This window comes from Leptodactylus fuscus, chromosome 5, assembly GCF_031893055.1.
Source record: "Leptodactylus fuscus isolate aLepFus1 chromosome 5, aLepFus1.hap2, whole genome shotgun sequence".
Classification (NCBI taxonomy): domain Eukaryota; kingdom Metazoa; phylum Chordata; class Amphibia; order Anura; family Leptodactylidae; genus Leptodactylus; species Leptodactylus fuscus.
The window spans coordinates 143,092,623-143,112,983 of NC_134269.1; the positions used below are offsets into that span (position 1 = coordinate 143,092,623).

General features: G+C 35.8%; 1 protein-coding gene across 1 annotated transcript in view; it reads right to left on the bottom strand.

Moving 5' to 3' along the window:
• TRHDE (thyrotropin releasing hormone degrading enzyme) overlaps positions 1-20,361 on the bottom strand; it is a 498,184-nt gene that overhangs the window by 132,627 nt on the left and 345,196 nt on the right. Inside the window, exons 8-10 of the mRNA XM_075274325.1 lie at positions 19,204-19,269; positions 17,150-17,337; positions 12,309-12,397 (exon numbers count right to left, since the gene is read on the bottom strand). Of these exons, the coding sequence (XP_075130426.1) occupies positions 12,309-12,397; positions 17,150-17,337; positions 19,204-19,269 (343 nt within the window). The remainder of the gene's footprint in view (positions 1-12,308; positions 12,398-17,149; positions 17,338-19,203; positions 19,270-20,361) is intronic.

A 20,361-nucleotide genomic window follows, 5' to 3' on the forward strand; every position in this document is an offset into this window, starting at 1 on the left:
TAAGGCAAATGGCAGGTACAATAAAAGATGTTAATAGAGCAGCAAAAGCTACATAAATTATGGGAAAGTTAGGAGTCAAAGTTGGCTGATTTGCAAAGTCTGGAATTTTGGGAAATGTAAGGCATACTGAATGATGTGCTGTATAGCTATATAACAACTACCAATGACAACTATTGTAGCTGCTATATAACAAGTACCAACAACAAGTACTGTAGCAGCCATATAACTAACAACAACAAGTACTGTGGCAGCTACATAACAACTACTAACAACAAGTACTGTGTTAGCTACATAACAACGATCAACAAATAGTATAGCAGCTATATAACAACAAGTACTGTAGCAGCTATATAACAAGTACTGTAGCAGCTATATAAAAACTACCAACAAATAGTGTAGCAGCTATATAACAACTACCAACAAGTACAGTAGCAGCTATATAACAACTACCAACAAGTACTGTAGCAGCTATATAGCAACCAACACGTACTGCAGCAGCTATATAACAACTACCAAAAAAAAGTATTGTAGCAGCTACATAACAACTGTCAATAAGTACTGTAGCAGCTACATAACAACTATTAACAACAACTATTGTAGCACCTATATAACAACTGTCAATAAGTACTGTAGCAGCTATATAACAACTACCAATAAGTACTGCAGCAGCTATATAACAACTATCAATAAGTACTGTAGCAGCTATATAACAACTATCAATAAGTACTGTAGCAGCTATATAACAACTACCAATAAGTACTGTAGCAGCTATATAACAACTACCAATAAGTACTGTAGCAGCTATATAACAACTACCAATAAGTACTGTAGCAGCTATATAACAACTATCAATAAGTACTGTAGCAGCTATATAACAACTACCAATAAGTACTGTAGCAGCTATATAACAACTACCAATAAGTACTGTAGCAGCTATATAACAACTATCAATAAGTACTGTAGCAGCTATATAACAACTACCAATAAGTACTGTAGCAGCTATATAACAACTACCAATAAGTACTGTAGCAGCTATATAACAACTACCAATAAGTACTGTAGCAGCTATATAACAACTACCAATAAGTACTGTAGCAGCTATATAACAACTATCAATAAGTACTGTAGCAGCTATATAACAACTATCAATAAGTACTGTAGCAGCTATATAACAACTACCAATAAGTACTGTAGCAGCTATATAACAACTATCAATAAGTACTGTAGCAGCTATATAACAACTATCAATAAGTACTGTAGCAGCTATATAACAACTACCAATAAGTACTGTAGCAGCTATATAACAACTATCAATAAGTACTGTAGCAGCTATATAACAACTACCAATAAGTACTGTAGCAGCTATATAACAACTATCAATAAGTACTGTAGCAGCTATATAACAACTACCAATAAGTACTGTAGCAGCTATATAACAACTATCAATAAGTACTGTAGCAGCTATATAACAACTATCAATAAGTACTGTAGCAGCTATATAACAACTACCAATAAGTACTGTAGCAGCTATATAACAACTATCAATAAGTACTGTAGTAGCTATATAACAACTACCAATAAGTACTGTAGCAGCTATATAACAACTATCAATAAGTACTGTAGTAGCTATATAACAACTATCAATAAGTACTGTAGCAGCTATATAACAACTACCAATAAGTACTGTAGCAGCTATATAACAACTATCAATAAGTACTGTAGCAGCTATATAGCAACCAACACGTACTGCAGCAGCTATATAACAACTACCAAAAAAAAGTATTGTAGCAGCTACATAACAACTGTCAATAAGTACTGTAGCAGCTACATAACAACTATTAACAACAACTATTGTAGCACCTATATAACAACTGTCAATAAGTACTGTAGCAGCTATATAACAACTACCAATAAGTACTGTAGCAGCTATATAACAACTATCAATAAGTACTGTAGCAGCTATATAACAACTACCAATAAGTACTGTAGTAGCTATATAACAACTATCAATAAGTACTGTAGCAGCTATATAACAACTACCAATAAGTACTGTAGCAGCTATATAACAACTACCAATAAGTACTGTAGCAGCTATATAACAACTACCAATAAGTACTGTAGCAGCTATATAACAACTACCAATAAGTACTGTAGCAGCTATATAACAACTACCAATAAGTACTGTAGCAGCTATATAACAACTATCAATAAGTACTGTAGCAGCTATATAACAACTACCAATAAGTACTGTAGCAGCTATATAACAACTACCAATAAGTACTGTAGCAGCTATATAACAACTACCAATAAGTACTGTAGCAGCTATATAACAACTACCAATAAGTACTGTAGCAGCTATATAACAACTATCAATAAGTACTGTAGCAGCTATATAACAACTACCAATAAGTACTGTAGCAGCTATATAACAACTATCAATAAGTACTGCAGCAGCTATATAACAACTATCAATAAGTACTGTAGCAGCTATATAACAACTATCAATAAGTACTGTAGCAGCTATATAACAACTACCAATAAGTACTGTAGCAGCTATATAACAACTATCAATAAGTACTGTAGCAGCTATATAGCAACCAACACGTACTGCAGCAGCTATATAACAACTACCAAAAAAAAGTATTGTAGCAGCTACATAACAACTGTCAATAAGTACTGTAGCAGCTATATAACAACTATTAACAACAACTATTGTAGCACCTATATAACAACTGTCAATAAGTACTGTAGCAGCTATATAACAACTACCAATAAGTACTGTAGCAGCTATATAACAACTATCAATAAGTACTGCAGCAGCTATATAACAACTATCAATAAGTACTGTAGCAGCTATATAACAACTACCAATAAGTACTGTAGCAGCTATATAACAACTATCAATAAGTACTGCAGCAGCTATATAACAACTACCAATAAGTACTGTAGCAGCTATATAACAACTACCAATAAGTACTGCAGCAGCTATATAACAACTATCAATAAGTACTGTAGCAGCTATATAACAACTATCAATAAGTACTGTAGCAGCTATATAACAACTACCAATAAGTACTGTAGCAGCTATATAACAACTACCAATAAGTACTGTAGCAGCTATATAACAACTACCAATAAGTACTGTAGCAGCTATATAACAACTACCAATAAGTACTGTAGCAGCTATATAACAACTACCAATAAGTACTGTAGCAGCTATATAACAACTATCAATAAGTACTGCAGCAGCTATATAACAACTACCAATAAGTACTGTAGCAGCTATATAACAACTATCAATAAGTACTGTAGCAGCTATATAACAACTACCAATAAGTACTGTAGCAGCTATATAACAACTACCAATAAGTACTGTAGTAGCTATATAACAACTATCAATAAGTACTGTAGCAGCTATATAACAACTACCAATAAGTACTGTAGCAGCTATATAACAACTACCAATAAGTACTGTAGCAGCTATATAACAACTACCAATAAGTACTGTAGCAGCTATATAACAACTACCAATAAGTACTGTAGCAGCTATATAACAACTATCAATAAGTACTGTAGCAGCTATATAACAACTATCAATAAGTACTGTAGCAGATATATAGCAACTACAAACACATACTATAGCAGCTATATAACAACTATCAATAAGTACTGCAGCAGCTATATAACAACTACCAGTAAGTACTGTAGCAGCTATATAACAACTACCAATAAGTACTGTAGCAGCTATATAACAACTATCAATAAGTACTGCAGCAGCTATATAACAACTACCAGTAAGTACTGTAGCAGCTATATAACAAACTACCAATAAGTACTGCAGCAGCTATATAACAACTATCAATAAGTACTGTAGCAGGATATATAGCAACTACCAATAAGTACTGTAGCAGCTATATAACAACTACCAATAAGTACTGTAGCAGCTATATAACAACTACCAATAAGTACTGTAGCAGCTATATAACAACTATCAATAAGTACTGTAGCAGATATATAGCAACTACAAACACATACTATAGCAGCTACATAACAACTATTAACAACAACTATTGTAGCAGCTATAAAACAAGTAACAAATAAGGCACTGACTTGCTGATTGAAGAATCTACCTCATGTAATACAATACTAATGTACATATGTCATGTGCATTATTATCAATCCATCAAAAGTCTTAAATACAAGTAATATAACAGTTTCCACAGGATTATAAACAATGGTTTTATGCTACTCTAACTTATTACTTTTCTAATATATAGTTGCAGCCTTTTGTCATAGTCTGTGTGTTTCTGAGCCTGACATAAACAGCCTCCCACATAATCTTGCTATGGAAACTATTTTTCCTTGTAAAGTAGCTGTCAATGAGAGAGAAACTTTGTCTAAAAATAATGAATCAAGGTGAGCGAAAGTAAAAAAGAACTTTTTATCACCCATGAAAAGTTCATACAGTATTTAAGGATAAATTTAGAAATGTTATATTGTAATCATGACTGAAATTTTTGGAATATTTCTACATTTGTTATGTAATCTTCATTTAACTTGCAGAAGCAAACTGAGCCTTAACCAACTACAACTGGTACATACTGAGACAGAGTACAATGAATGGTTGTTCCAGGGCTAATCCTATGAAAAAGATGTATTAAAGGGGTTGGCCACTGTCAGACCAATATTGACAAACAAATGTACAATAAAAAGATATACAATTTTCAAATATACTTTCTGTATCAATTCCTCACAGTTTTCTAGATTTCGGCTTGCTGTCATTCATTCTGTTACTTCTAGAGCAGGCATGTCAAACATGTGGCCCGGGGGCCGCATGTTGCCCTTTACAGGCATATCTGCGGCCCGCACAAAAGTCTCAAACTTTGTCTCTAAACTTTAGAGACAAAGTTTGAGACTTTTGTGCGGGCCTCAGATGTACAAGGAAAGTGAACGGTGGATTGGGGCAGCCCTGCTGGACGCAGCGCTGCTCCAGTGGCCGCCCCTCACCCTTCGCAGAGAGCAGGTCTCCCTACCTGCGTTCTGCCTGCTCCGCTCCGCCCCCTCCTCCCTACGCTCCGCCTCCTCCTCCCCACACGCCGGGTGACGTGGCCACGTATTCAGGCCCGCACCCGACATGTGCCTGCCTCCTATGCGGTCTCACAAGACCGCTGTGCAGGCTGAAAAGCAGAAGCAGGTAAGCTTCTGCAGAAGAAATTGTGATTTTTCAAGTATTTAACCCCTATCTGGGATAGGGGATAAATACTGGATTTATGATGATGGGCGGTGTTGGAGTGCTGGGGAAGGGTTGGGGTGCTGGGGGAGGGTGGCTTTTTGATGTCTGTCTGGCCCTTCCTTGGGCTTGAGTACTTTTTTTTCCCCACCCACCTTGTAATTCTTTCACTTGGGGGTTAAATGGAGCATTACAGTCTGTAGTACTCCTATTAACCCCCAAGTGCAAGAATTGCAAGTGGGTGGGAAAAAACAGTCCTCAGCCCCCCCAGCACCCCCCCCCCCAGCACCCCAACCCTTCCCCAGCACTCCAACACAATAATGGTGTCTGCCAGCTTTAACTGAGGTGCCATTTTACTGGCAATCGCAGGCACCCGGAGCAAGATTCGGGGCCTGCGTGCATTTTTATGGCAGCTAGGAGCCTTGTGAGGCTCCAGCCTGTGACTCTATACTTTCTATTGTAGGCTACTCTATGTAGCCTGCAATAAAAATGCTGGATTTTTGCGATGCATGGTATTAATGATCAGTCCCCTAGGCCCTAGCCATTAGCTGCTGTGTGCGGTCGTCGCAACAACCTCTTGTTACTCATGTGGCCCTCGGGGTACCCTGAGTTTGACATGCCTGTTCTAGAGGATAAAACCCTGACCATGGTCATGTGATTTACGGTCCATGGTCATGTGATGAGCACACAGGTGCACAGCTGATTACCAGGCAGCTGTCTGATACTGAGCTGTGACTATAACAAGCGGCACCTCTGTACTCATCAACCAACCACTAACTATGAGTGGAGAAAATGTTTTTGTATTATCATTCATATTCTCTTAAAAAAAGACCAAAAAAACCAAAAATCTTCCTGAAAAATGTTTTGTTTTTTTTTCCAACTTTGATGTTTCTGACATAAGAATTCTATTACTGACATTGGGATTTATGACAAGCCACTTCACTATAATAAAATAAAATACAGAATACCTTTCAAATTCTTCCTCAATAATATATGTAATACTATGTATTTTTAAGTTAGATCTTATTTTAAGAAAATAATAGGCATCCATCTTCATATGTGCATGTTTTTCATAGTTTCAAACCAAAATATGTGCATTTTTTCGAAGAAGCCAGGACCTAGTGTAAGTAAGTCGTAGGATGCAGGATGCTGTCTTTAAACTAGAAATAATCTGATGTATTTTGTATTGATAACATTTTCACTATTTCTAAACCTTGCAGCCGAGTATTTTATGCGATAACAGACCTCAACAAAATGATTGCTAGGATCAGGAGGTGAAAGGGTAATCCCATAATCAAGATAGTCAAAAGTAGGATGTTTCTTCCTTAGAGCTGAAAGTCTGTAGACCATTTTTCAAATATTTGTGAAGCCAAAGTATTTTTTCAAGAAACTGTATGATATAGTCTTAGAAATCCTTTACAGACGCAAGTCTTATCTAATATTTTACCCAAGCCATAATTAAACTATAATAAAAATATAAAACTATATTTAAAAATAAAAACTATAACAACTATATTTTTAAATGATTTACTTCTTCGTAAATTTGACATTTGCAATTGTTTTATTAACATATATGCCTAATGACTTAGGATGAGTTCACACTGTTGTTTTCAGTCTATTAGATTTCAAAGAGAAACAGGATCTTCCATTTAAAACAATAACAAGGCAGAAGAAAGCTTTTGTTCTCTTTTAGCATTAGAATGAATAATGATAGATGCAAACAGAAGGTTTTCTATCTGCATCTGTCATTCTGTCAGTATTTCGTGACAGATCAGAACAACAGACTGAAAAACTGCTGTGTGAACATAGCTTTATCTGCCATATGCTGTTATTTTCATTCAGCAGACAGTCTACTTAAACATAGAAACAAGCATTTTTATGTTAAAGTTATGCACTGTATATACCATAACATATGGCCATCTCCAGTAATATGCTGTTAAAACACGAATCGGTATTAAAAATTATTAAAACTACTGCAGTTGGATTTTTTGCACAGTATGTAACAAAAATAGAATACATCAAACAAAATAAACTATTATAAATCATTGGGGATAATTATATATGATTTTTGGAAACAGGAAACTTTTTATCTATTCAGGATTTATATTAAGGGGACGTTCATACTGAGGAAACTGAAGAGGAATTCTTCTTAATATGCTGCTGCCGTATTCAGCCACGGTCTAGCTGGGATGGGATGCCAATACTGGTTATTCTCAGATGAATGGGACTAATCAGCATGGAGTCATGACATCGGAATCTGTGGCTGAATCAGTCACGGAATCCACAGTTAGATCAACCACAATACCTATTAGGCCCAGAGGAATGGAGTCTAGAGCCACGGAATCTATGGCAAGATCAAGCAGGACGCTTATTTTTCTGCGTCCTGCTGCAATCTCTGCAGATTCTAGGATATTGTTTCTCGATTTTATCTCATGAATTTTATTTGTTTAGAATTGAAGACTAGGCATTAGCATTTCCCTTCCAATAGGAATCTAAAGGCTGTCACAATTGACTGGCAATGTCAGACATGACTGTAGCTGTTTTAAGTATATTGCCCACAACTACGGATCTGCAAAAGTTGATAATATATTCATTGATTGCTATGCCCCCCCACCCCCCGCAAAAGTCCATAGTTTTAGTGATCAGTGTCATGGCTGTACCAAACAACGAGCAGGTACTATTATTTCTGCATTTGTGGCACAAATTCACTCATACCAGTGTAGGGACTCATGCGATTATTATTTGCAGATCAGTGATTGTGGATGACATGATGCAATGCAGATGGTTTTTTGTGTTTCTTTACACAATGAGTATCTGTTTATGTGGACAGTAGAATAGACTACGGTCATGTCTATGTAGCCTCACAGTGTGTTAGAAATTGGACTATTATCATATGAAATGGTAACACACAATTGGTCAATTTATTTAGAAATGGCACAAATCTTACTTTTAAGGAAATAATGTATACAGTAAATGCTAATAATTTAAAGAAAATATTTTACTAAACACGGACATATCAAGAAAGCTGACAATTCTTCTCTAAAATGTAGTTCATACTAAAATAAAATGTATGATTGTTATCATTCTAGTTAAAGGGGCTCTATCACTGGATTTTCGCTATTTTAAATAAACATATGCCTGAATAGCCTTTAAAAAAAGCTATTCAAGTCAAGCCCCCCCCCCCCCATTTTAATGAATTACCTTTTAAACATATATGTAAATGCACCATGGGTGTTCCCGTGCAGCCATCTGTTCACACCCTCTTCTCTTGGTTCTTCTATGTAAGTCCCTCCTCCTTCATCAACTCCAACTGTCTCTTCCCTGCTTCTGCAAAAGGAACTGTGATAATGTCACTACTGCTCTGTGATTGGCTTGTCCCTGTGATGGCGTCACTACCAGGTCCTTCTAAGTAGTGAGCTATGCACAGCAGGGTCTGCAGCTCCCTGTGTCTATTATAGCATAGATCTATTGTGCACATGGAGATCTATGATAGACACACGGAGCTGCAGCCCCTGCTTTGTATAGATCACTACTTAGACGACGAAGGACCTTGTAGTGATGTCATCACAGGAACAAGCCAATCATAGAGCAGTAGTGATATCATCACAGGTCCTTTCACAGAAGCAGGGACGAGACAGTTGGAGCTGGTGAATCAAAAGCAGGAGGAGGGATTTACATAGAAGAACCACAGAGGTGGGCGTGAACAAAGCGGTGCATGGGAACGCCCATGGTGCACGGAAGGGCTAATTTACATATACATTAAAAAGGTAATTCATTAAAATGGGGGGTCTTTTAACAAACGATTAGCAGGATTTGAATAGCTTTTTTAAAGGCTATTCAGGCATATGTTTATCTAAAATAGCAAAAATCCAGTGATAGAGCCCCTTTAACTAACTCCTTAAAGTCATGCAGTGTACGGTATCGCAAAATACTACTCCCAAATTAGTAATATAATAGAAATCTTGAAAATTATAATTTATGTAAATTATGTTATAGCAGAGCAGAAGAAAACAGATTAATATATACATTACTTGCGTAGGAAGATCTTCACTAAAGCTTATATTTGATCCATTTAAAGAGAGCTTATCATTGGATCTATGCATTTTTCACATGCATGTGTTGAAATAGCCTTTAGTCCTACTTTTATTCTTGTTTTCTTCTAAGCCCTTTTTGGAATTAAACTTTTTTTATGATATCCAACTTCTGTGCACTTAACACAGGGGGCATTAAATCTGTGCTCCAAGTAAAGCACTGTCGGCACCATTCCACCTTCTCCTGCTTTCAGAAACACCCCCTTCTTTCAAAACGAATCCTCCTCGTCACAGCCCCACTAACAGCAAATATATTCGGCAAAGTCCAAATCCCACTGCACATTTGGCCACTCCAGGTTTGGGCCGAGCATACAGGGCATGCTCCGCCAGCCATCTTGCCTTTTTTTTCGTAAACGAGCATACTTTTAGAACTACAGGAGCATACTGCACCTAGAGGAACTGATGAATTCCCCCTAGTATGTATATCACAATTTAGCTTTTCTTAAAGCAACATGATTTTGTATACTAATATAAAGTGATAAATATCCTTAATGTGTATGTGTGCAGTCGCCAAATGAGAAGTGAGTGGAAGTGAATTGCAGCCTTTCAAGACTTTTGTTATCATGATTTAATGTTGTGTTAAATTGGTTTCAAATGAGTGTGACAGCTATTAACGAGTTTTGTATTTTGCTCCTTCCGTAAATGCAGAGATTCGTTATAGAGCAGACCCAGTCAGCTAGCAATACCCTGATAGGCAATAACCTCAAAAAACTGTCTGCAGATGGTTCCCTCTTTCTTTTGGAGAAGGTATTCTGTATTGGCTTCATTTCTGAATATTGCCACTAGGTTTCAAGAAAATCAGGCATTTCTTTATAGAGCCAACCTATATGAATATACAGAAATATACATAGCCAACCTATATGAATATACTTAATATAATGTATTTATACAGAGCTACCGTCCACAAAATGGTGCAAGAGTAATTTCTCATGTCCTACCAATGAGTACTTATTTGCAAATTCTTTTCTCAAAACCTAGTTATACAAATACCCTTTATCTAATTTTTTCCTTTGTTTAGTATTACATTTTCTTCTAATGTTATAAGTAAAGATGAGTGAATCAAAGTTGATGAAGTGGAATTTGATCTGAATTTCAGGAAATATTCGATTTGCATTGAATCTGGATTGCCTCACACTTCATGGTAACGAATCACATTTTTTTCTTAAAATAGCTGCTGCACATGTTAGGATATGGGGCAAGGAGCTCTGGGAATGCGGGATCACCCACAATGCCATGTGTGTTGCCAATAAGCAGCCAGCCAGCCCTGTGATGTCATAGCCCTTTAACCCCTTTGTGACTACCCACAGCATCGTAAGTGGGTGTTAGCTGCAACTGTAAGCTAACACCCTGCTCCATAACATAATCAGTGCATCATTGGCTTAGGTCCCCTAGTGGGACATCACCGAAAAACACAGAAGACTCCCTATGCATGTTTCTACAAGGAACAGTGTTCCACACCACTATACAGGCTGCAGCCAGGAAATAGTTGTTTTTTTATTCTGACTCGCCACAAATGAATTTAGATCAAATAACATCAGGAAATTTGGCAAAGCTGCCAAATCGAATTTTTGAAAAATTCGCTCATCCCTAGTCATAAGTATAGAAAGAGACTTCTATACATGATACCTCTCATGGAGAATCCACCTTAATTCTACTAGTTCAGAAGAATAGTGGAAAAGCTCTACACAAAGTACCTCTCATACCTCAAACTTTAAAGCACTGGATTTAAAAATTGTATAGATGAGCCATTTATTTTGATAATGATAATAACGACTTGTCAAGAGGAACAACATTGGGCTTATTATTAATAGATCAGTAAAATAGGTAATGATTAGAGATGAGCGAACACTATTCGAAACAGCCGTTTCGAATAGCACACTCCAATAGAAATGAATGGACATAGCCGGCACGTGGGAGGGTTAAGCAGCCGGCATGCCGGCCGCTTCCATTCATTTCTATGGGAGCGAGCTATTCGAAACGGCTGTTTCGAATAGTGTTCACTCATCTCTAGTAATGATTGCTAAGAAAACTATAATATTACAGAGGGATTTGGGGAAGGTTGTGAAGTGGAATATCTAGTGAAACTTACTGTGGATAAATGGAAGGTTATGAACTTGGACTGAAAAATTGAAGTGCTACAGAAAGGGACTTGAGGATATTAGTGGATATCATATAGTAAATCTAATTTTAGCAGCCACTGCCAGGAAGCTTCTGCCAATATCAATAAATTGATAGAATGCATTACAAATAGTATAGATGATTGTGACAAGAATATTATGCCACTTGTATACAAATATACTGTAGTATAGCTATAGTATAATTACATAGAATAGAAGTGGAGAGGAGTTTAATCATGATAATTAAAATAAATAATTGATTGTTCTTACTTATGGCCTGGTTTCCTTAAAAGGTTAAGAAGACACAACTAGTTATTATATGCTGTTTTTAAAGCCAAAACCAGAAGAGGATTTGAAAAAAATGTACCATGGCTTTTCATCCCTTTCTGCGCTTTATGATGGAGACTTACTTTCAACTTCAAAAACTGCATAAAAAGCTAAATATATGCCCTTAACCTTATAAAATGCTGGATTAAACTTCTATGTTCAATTTGGACATTTGCTGTCAGCAAGTTATCACTGCATATAATATCACATAGTGGAATTCTTGTTGTTTATTTCACTGTATGATCACATAGTACATAAATTGACTTGGTAGACTTATGGCTTCACAACCTTTAATCCCTTTAAAACTATCAAACTGTTCAATGCAATCAAATATACATTTATTATTTGATAAATGAAATATTCCAAACACATTCAAGTACTATTTGAAAACAATATTTTAATAATTTCCACTATAAACTTTTTAAACAGATATTGGACAGGTTTTTGAAGAGTAATGTTCATCTAGAATATTTCCCAAATTACAATAAAATGAAGATTAGCAGTTTATATTTTTTGTATTTGCAGTTACAGACATATCCTTACCTGATTTGTTAGACACCCATAAAATTATCTGGGGGGAGATATGGCTGCTATTTCCTACGGCAAAGGTTAATGGTATCTGCCAAAGGTAACTGCAAAACAAAGAAACATAGAGTATGAAAGAATCCATCAATTTATTTCCTATCCTTACAATTAGTAGTTGGTAGAACTGACAAGTTGTAAAATTTGATACTCCTTTTTTCACAAATATAGGCACAGGAAAGGTCCACCAGGTTAAGTTTGAACTGCTATTTTGGTTTGATGTTGAATACATTTTATACAATTTCAATGGACTAAGTTCATAGCCTGTGTTTGGTTTACTTAATGAAGACCTAGAAAACCTTCGATAACCTGATGCTATCCAGCCATAACGTTATCCTAGCCCAGAGTAATACAGTATATGAGATTTATGGAACCATTCTTAAAGCTGAGTCAACCATCTGTTGGCGTGCTAGATTGTGAAAGCAAGAGAATAATTTTTAATAATTGTGTCTTGTGAAAAAAATATATTTGTTTGTCCAATCAGTTCAATGATACTTTTACAAAACTTGGCTAGTCATTGTGTGATATGTACTATTAAACACCACACCTAATATTACACACTGCAATGCACTTACATACATCAAGTACAAATACTTCAAATATATTAAGAAAACAGTGTCAGGACCAGCCATATGTCAGGAACCACTTTCCTGTGGTTAATATCCAGTTTCTCCAGTTATTCAATAGCTTAGTAGCAAGGCAATTGTATTAAGAGTTTATAAGACAATTCAATGTTGTCAAAAAGTTTTATGTACTGTAACTTGTGTCAGGTTGGTTCAATATGAACAGGATGAGTTTTCCAAGGTGCTAAATATGTGTGGAAATGGCAAAAGATACAGTCTGTAGGAACTAAAATGGCCTATTTATAGGTTACATTTTCTGCAATAGGACATGCATACTAACATTTTATCATTCCAAGTTATTAGCACTATTACAAGTAATGCATTCATGTACTACATGTATTTCCACTATGTTTTTTGAAATAGGTGTAAGTTTCAGAATAGTTGTAAATCAGAGCCTTGTGGAACCTTCATATTTGAGTTACATTTTAATAGCATGATAGTATATAAATCAACATAGCACAATGATGGTGTCTTCAGTCATTTAAACCTTTTTATCAATTAAAATTAATTGTTTTAGACTTTCTAAAGAGGTGAAATGAGTGATAGCAACTTTTGCCTGAAGTTCTTGACCTTTAAGTTGATCTAAAGCTATCACCTCTGGGGGTTATTACTAAGAAATTAAAGTTTTCCAGGTGATATAATTTGTCACCTTTCATAAGCAGCATAAGTGTCAATTAATGATGACTATGATAAATATGCAACATTTTAGCGAAGCGTAACTTACTGGCAAAGTGTGTGACAGAATGATATTTTCAATCTCTGGTTCTTCAGATAAAAAGTTGTGCAAATCATGGATTTTTTATAAATAAGAATAAGTATATTTATATATAGGTCTAATGTGGTAGGGTATGGAATCCTTACAGTGACATACAAACACTATACAAGATATAAGATAAAAATTATCAAGTTTATGTCAAGACATTATTTATCATGTTGAAACCTATTTTCCAAGACTTCTTTTCTCCCTGGCAAGCTGGGTATCAGGTTCTGGGTCAAATCTTGACTAACAACAACTTTCTTAACCAGTGTTTGAAGTTTATCACAATTTTTGTATTTTTGTTTATCCATCAGTTTTTGAAGATTGACCACCAGTTCTCAATGGAATTGAAGTCAGGGATTTTCCTTGCCATGGACCCAAAATTTCAAGAATAGTGAGTGCTGCACTACCATGAGTCCTGTGTCATTCTGACAGTAAAGGATCTTACTTACTGTGTAAGTGGCCATTTTTCTTGTGGCCTGTGGGCATGCGCAGTCGGCTCTGCCCAGGCCTACAAGTTTCACTGCTTACACCGGAAGAAGACAGAAGAAGAGGATGTTCCTGAAGAAGATGGAGGTGTCGCTGCAGAGAGTTGTCTCACAGAACTGGGGACGCCCCCAGTGCTGTTTGCATACTGGTAACAAAAGCATTTCAGAGATCTTTGTTGAACTCTATATGAAGTGGATATCAACATTTGGGAAGAACTCCATAGTGTGGCATAGGCAAAACGCATATTACAAATAGCTATGGATTTTTTTTGTACTGATTTTAACAGTATATCAACTTTGCTGAATTAAAAAAAAAAAAAAAAATCATGTTAAATTTTGGACAGATCCTGGATAGGGTAGAGCCAATCTTGAAATTTCAGGAACTTTTTAAAATCCGATTTCCGATCATTTTTCATTTCACCCGATCCCGATCCCAATCCAAGTCAGTGGGATTTTTTTTTCAATAATCGAAGATCGGATTTTAAAAACAATCCTATTCACTACACAGCATGTAGTCCAAAAATTGTTCCAATTTTTGGACTCCACACTGTGTAGTGATTAAAAAAAAATCCCGCCTGGTGTCCGCTTACCTGCACAGATCCGCTGCTACTGCCAGTTCTTCTTGGTCCGGTTCGGTCTTGGTCTCTCCTTCACAGGCCTTCAGAGAGCCGCCACCTCCCTAGGCTAGTGTTGGAGATGATGGGAGTAGGCGGGTTTGTTGTGGCTTAGGAGAGTGTGGGCGGGGAGACGTGAGTGCATCACTCACGTCTCCCTCCCAGTACCCGCCCACACTCTCCTAAGTCACAAGCCCCGCCTTCTCCCAGCATCTCTATAATACTAGTCTAGGGAGGCGGGGGGGGGGCGAAGGGTGCTCTGAAGGCATGTGAAGGAGAGAGGACTGGACCAGAAGAGGGCAGTGGCAGCACTTCTGTGCAGGTAAGTTAAGCGAAGTTCACGAGTAGATAGATACTACTGTACATTGACTTCTCTAGTAGATAGACAAGTCAATGTACAGTAGTATCTATCTACTCGCAAGCTTGCCTCGTCATCCTCACAGCAGTGCAGCACACAGTGATTTATCGCAGTCTGCAACCCTTCTGCTTGGTCCCTGTTTTACCGTATATTCAGCTGAGTATACATTAAAACAGGGACGAAACAGAAGAGTGGCAGGCTGCGGTAAATCCATAGGGATAAATGGACGCAGCCGACACACAGGGGGTTAAGCGGCCGGCCGCTCCCATTCATTCCTATGGATGCTAAGCTTTTCCCACAATGATTGGCCAATAGCCAAGCATTGTTGGAAATAACCTCCAATCTCAATCCTGTCCGAAAAGATCGGGATCAGGATTCCAAACGCGATCATGAAATTTAATCGATCGCCGATCGGAATCCGAACATTTCCTATCCCGATCGCTCAACCCAAATCCAGGATTATTGTTTCTTTCTCTATTACTATATTTATATACCTAGAGTTACAAATATTTAAACCCTTAACTTTCATCTTGGCTGGACATGTCTAGATATGTGTATCTCAAGTTAAAGAGGTTGGCCACTTTAAGACCAATATTGAGAGACAAATATTATTGTTTGTATAATAAAAAGTTGTAAAATTTCCCAATAGACTTTCTGTATCAATTCCTCACAGTTTTCTAGATCTCTGCCTGCTGTCATTCATTCTGTTACTTCTAGAGGATAACGTTCTGACCAAAGTCATGTGATTTACAGTCCACGGTCATGACCATTATGGTCACAGCACAGTAATCAGACATTTGTCTGGTAATGAGCTGCGTACCTGTGTATACATCGCATGACCATGGACTGTATATCATATGACCAATCAATGACAGCAAGTAGAGATCTAGAAAACTGTGAGGAATGATTACCTGATAAACAGAAAAAGATTTGCTAACCTATTTTTCTCCATGTGTGCTCATTCTGTAAAAGGGATGTGAATTGCACCCTCTCAAGATATTGTTAGCATATCCTGATATTGTTGAATTTGTTCAAGAAACTCAACTGGAGATCTGTATGGAGTGACTTATAGATTCAATGACTTTGCAATGTTTTCAATTTTATGTGTTTAGTTGATTGATAGTTAAATCATTTTATTAATATGTGGTGTTAAATAAGCATTGTGCAAAGGTCAAGAACAATTCAGAATTACATGTGCAATAACTGGAGACACGTGAAAGGAGAATATCATTGTTATCAATAAAGTATCCACCTCTAGCCTATATTCCTCATTCCCTTCTGATGTTTTTTATGATATGGAAACAAAAACAAAATAAAAACAAGACAAAGCAACAAATGTGATTAATGTCTTAAAGAAATTAATCTATTCTATTTGGCCACATTATTTATATATTAGTGGTTTACTGGTGCGCTCTGTACAAAAATCTTACAGTTCAATTACTTCATCAAATATTGGGTCCAGCACTGTCCCATGTGAATTGTGTTCTGACCTGTAAATTTACAGTATTATTCAGTGAACCAGAGGTCAGGACTCTCAATTTATTCCTATGGCAACCTCAATCTGACTTTCATAGGAATACATTGAAAGTCCTGACTTCTGCTTCAGATAAATAGTAATATATAGTATATAGATACACAAAACACTTTCTGTACAACTCTCAAATAGCTTCCAGTTGAAAGTTTTAAACAAAATACAGAATTTTGTAATTTTTATTGCTATATTTATATTCTATATCCCTGCTGTTTTTGAAATTGGATGTCTAAGAAAAAATGTCCACCTATTTGCAAGGTACAGTGCTCAACCATAAAATAAATTAAAGCAAATTAATAGGTAGAAATGAAGGATCAATAAATCATAAATTCATCCATCCATTCATAACATTCATGGAACAGAAATATAAAGTATTTTGCACATAAACAATTTAAAAAAAAAATATCCTAGGAATGTATAAGGATCCGTACCTAGTATTCCTTTGCTCAAAGTCTTGAATATTTACATCTACATTATATAAAAAATGCTCCTGAGTAACTGTTATGCCATCATCGACAGTTTCATTTCTTATTATAGTTATGACAGGATATCCCATTTGTAGTGTCCACTGATCCATTACTTCTTGAATGTTGACAGATTTACCTTCATTTTTCAATACCTTAAAGATAAGCGAGATTAGTTTTTGTTAAGTAAAATATAAGGCATTTCTATATTTGTAGGAGCTCATTCTACTAATGTATTGTATCTGATGCCAATTACATATTTTACTGTAGTAACATAGCAGTATAGTTTGTAAGACATCCATCCATCCATTCAGTTCAGCTTATTACACTACATTGTTGACTCAGAGCATGACAAAACAACTTCATGAAGTAGAAGCCAAGTTTCCTCATTTTAAAGGAAAATTATTCCAAATTCCAAATATGGTAATCAGAACAAATCCCTGGAGCAATGACCTACAGATGCAGCAAGTGCCAAAGAAAGGACCACGGCATATTACACTGTGAAAATGTGTAATTATTTTATTTCTATAGCACACCATTCATATTCTTAAGAGTGGCTGAGTTACGTCAATAAAGTAGTAACACACTATACTTGTACCAAACTTTAACATTACATTTTGAATATGATATATTGTCACAATAACTTTTGAAAAACTAATAAAAAAGTCAACTGGTATTCAGTGTTAACATGTTAAGTTTGCTACATGTGTATGTCACTAAAGTATGTACCAGCTGTTAAGGTAATATGCCCTACATCTATATCTCTAGTTATGTAGACTAAATTTGTAGTATTATTACTACACGCCAACACATATATATTACTGGGCAGTAAGAAACCTCTCACCCTGACAGTATAAGACTATGTAAGAATACTGTCATAGAGGGCCCATTCCTCACAGTCCAGCGATGACTGTAGGCTGTAAAGCCCCCCTTTATTTATTTTTTTGTCTGTTTAATCATATTTTATTGCGTTTTAACATTTTTACAATTTCAAATATACAAAAAATGAGCAACCAGATGAGTTCACTGGAACAACAATATAAGAGAAGTATATGCAAGATACAACAGAGATACAGAATAGCATGATAAATTTAGTATCGCATATAGAGAGGGGTTCAGTAACGGATAACTTAAAGCTACATCTAGGACTGTCCAAACTATGTAGACACTTGGAAAATAGCTGTTGACTCCATTCTACATATGAAACCTATATCCACTTAGTAAACTAGACATCATAAAATAGTTATGTAAAATAAAGTTTGAGAAGTAAGTGAAGAAGGGAGGGAAAGAGGGAGAGGGGAGAGAAAAGAAGGGGGGGGGCAACCACTACACCTTATCAGGGGTCTGTTTAAGTGAGTTTCACCATCTTGACCACACTTTGACGTATCCGTCATGTTTCCTTTCCCTCCAACTGACAAGTTCCTTGAAACGTGCAATTTGATGCATTTTTTCTTTCCAGACATGTATCGTTGGGGGGTTGGTGTCAAGCAATAGTAGAGGGATAAAAGACTTTGCTGCCCCAATCAAGTGTGACCATAAAGCTAGTTTGGTGTTACTGAGGGAGCCAAAAGGGCCAAAGAGAAGGACACTTAAAGCCCAAATTTTTGACAGTAGAGGCTAGAGAGATATATTGTCGGATTTCTAGTGGTATGTAATACTGCACATCTGAGGACATGAAAGGTTCTCTTTAAGGATATTAATTTGTCTTGAAATCAATTTAGTATAATATCTCATGCTAAAAAGAACCTTGAGAGGTCGCAATTCACTCTCTCCGACTGGGTAGTTACACAGACACAAATAAAATAGCTAGCATATCACTTCTGGTTACAAAACCATTATGTTGTGTTTAGAAAAGGCATTTAAACTGTGATAAACATATTTGGTCAAGCCAATGAGGCGGGTATGGAAGAATGTGTGTGTGTGTTTATGTGTGTGTGTGTGTGTGTGTGTGTGTGTGTGTATGTATGCGTGCGTGTGTGTATGTGTGCGTGTGTGTATGTGTGCGTGTGTGTGTTACAAACCTTTGAGAGTGTATTCCACAGATCTTTCCTTGCAGCATTTCCATATTTGTGGGTTGTTAAATAATCCTATAAATAGAAAAAAAACATTATTGAGGGGAATATATTGGAATTGATGATGCATACTGTGTTGAATGAAGCAAGAAAAATAAAAACATTTAATAGAAGGTATGGAAATTGAGCAATTCTAATAGTTCAACTTGATTTTTCTTACATGGAAAAAGTCCTTAAACTTCTTTAATTAAATTTTATGGTAGATTCATAAATACTATACAGGTCAAACAACTATTGGAAAAACAGAGCAGGGATACCCTTTTTGAGGTATATTTATTCAATAAAGCTAGATTTATTTCCCCATAATCTAGAGTCAAGAGCCAAATCAGTCACTGAGTTTGTCACACAGCTAATAATAATAATAATAATAATAATAATAATAATAATAATAATAATAATCACTGTTATTATTATTATTATTATTATTATTATTATTATTATTATTATTATTAGTATAGCTTTATATCTGATTTGCTCATGTTATTTTGCTTTCAAGTCATGCAAGAGAAACCAACAATTAAATCTGTTAAATGCTCTGTTTTTATTTTGCATAAATACATTCAGTGTCTTATTTTATCTGAATATTCACATGTAACTCATTTGCCTATATTAACTTTTTTCTAACAATCTGATATCAAAATGCTTCAATTTTACAGAAATGTAGAATTACATATGTAAGTAAATATCCTAGTAAGTTTTAAGATTGTAAATTCAAGTTTAGAACTTACAATCCCAAATATATAATTTGTTCATAAATGTTATTATTCATTTGCACTTTGATAAGCTGTTTGATAATCGCACTACCCATAATTGTCATTGACCATAACTGCAACTGGTAAAATAATGGTAATAGAATTATAAAATCATAAAAGTACATAGTATAAAATAATAGCATGAAATAAGCATAAGGTTCAAAAATACACATATATAGTATACGGCATTGCATAACCGACAGTAAAGGCAATTATTGCATGATGTATCTTAAAAATTAAGGACAAGTGGAATAACACAGGGCATCGATTTGTCCTGTAGCAATTGTAATAACATTGACATTGTTAGTTATCAACCTGAGGCTGATTTACAGGAGCTAGTGTCTCCAGAGACTAA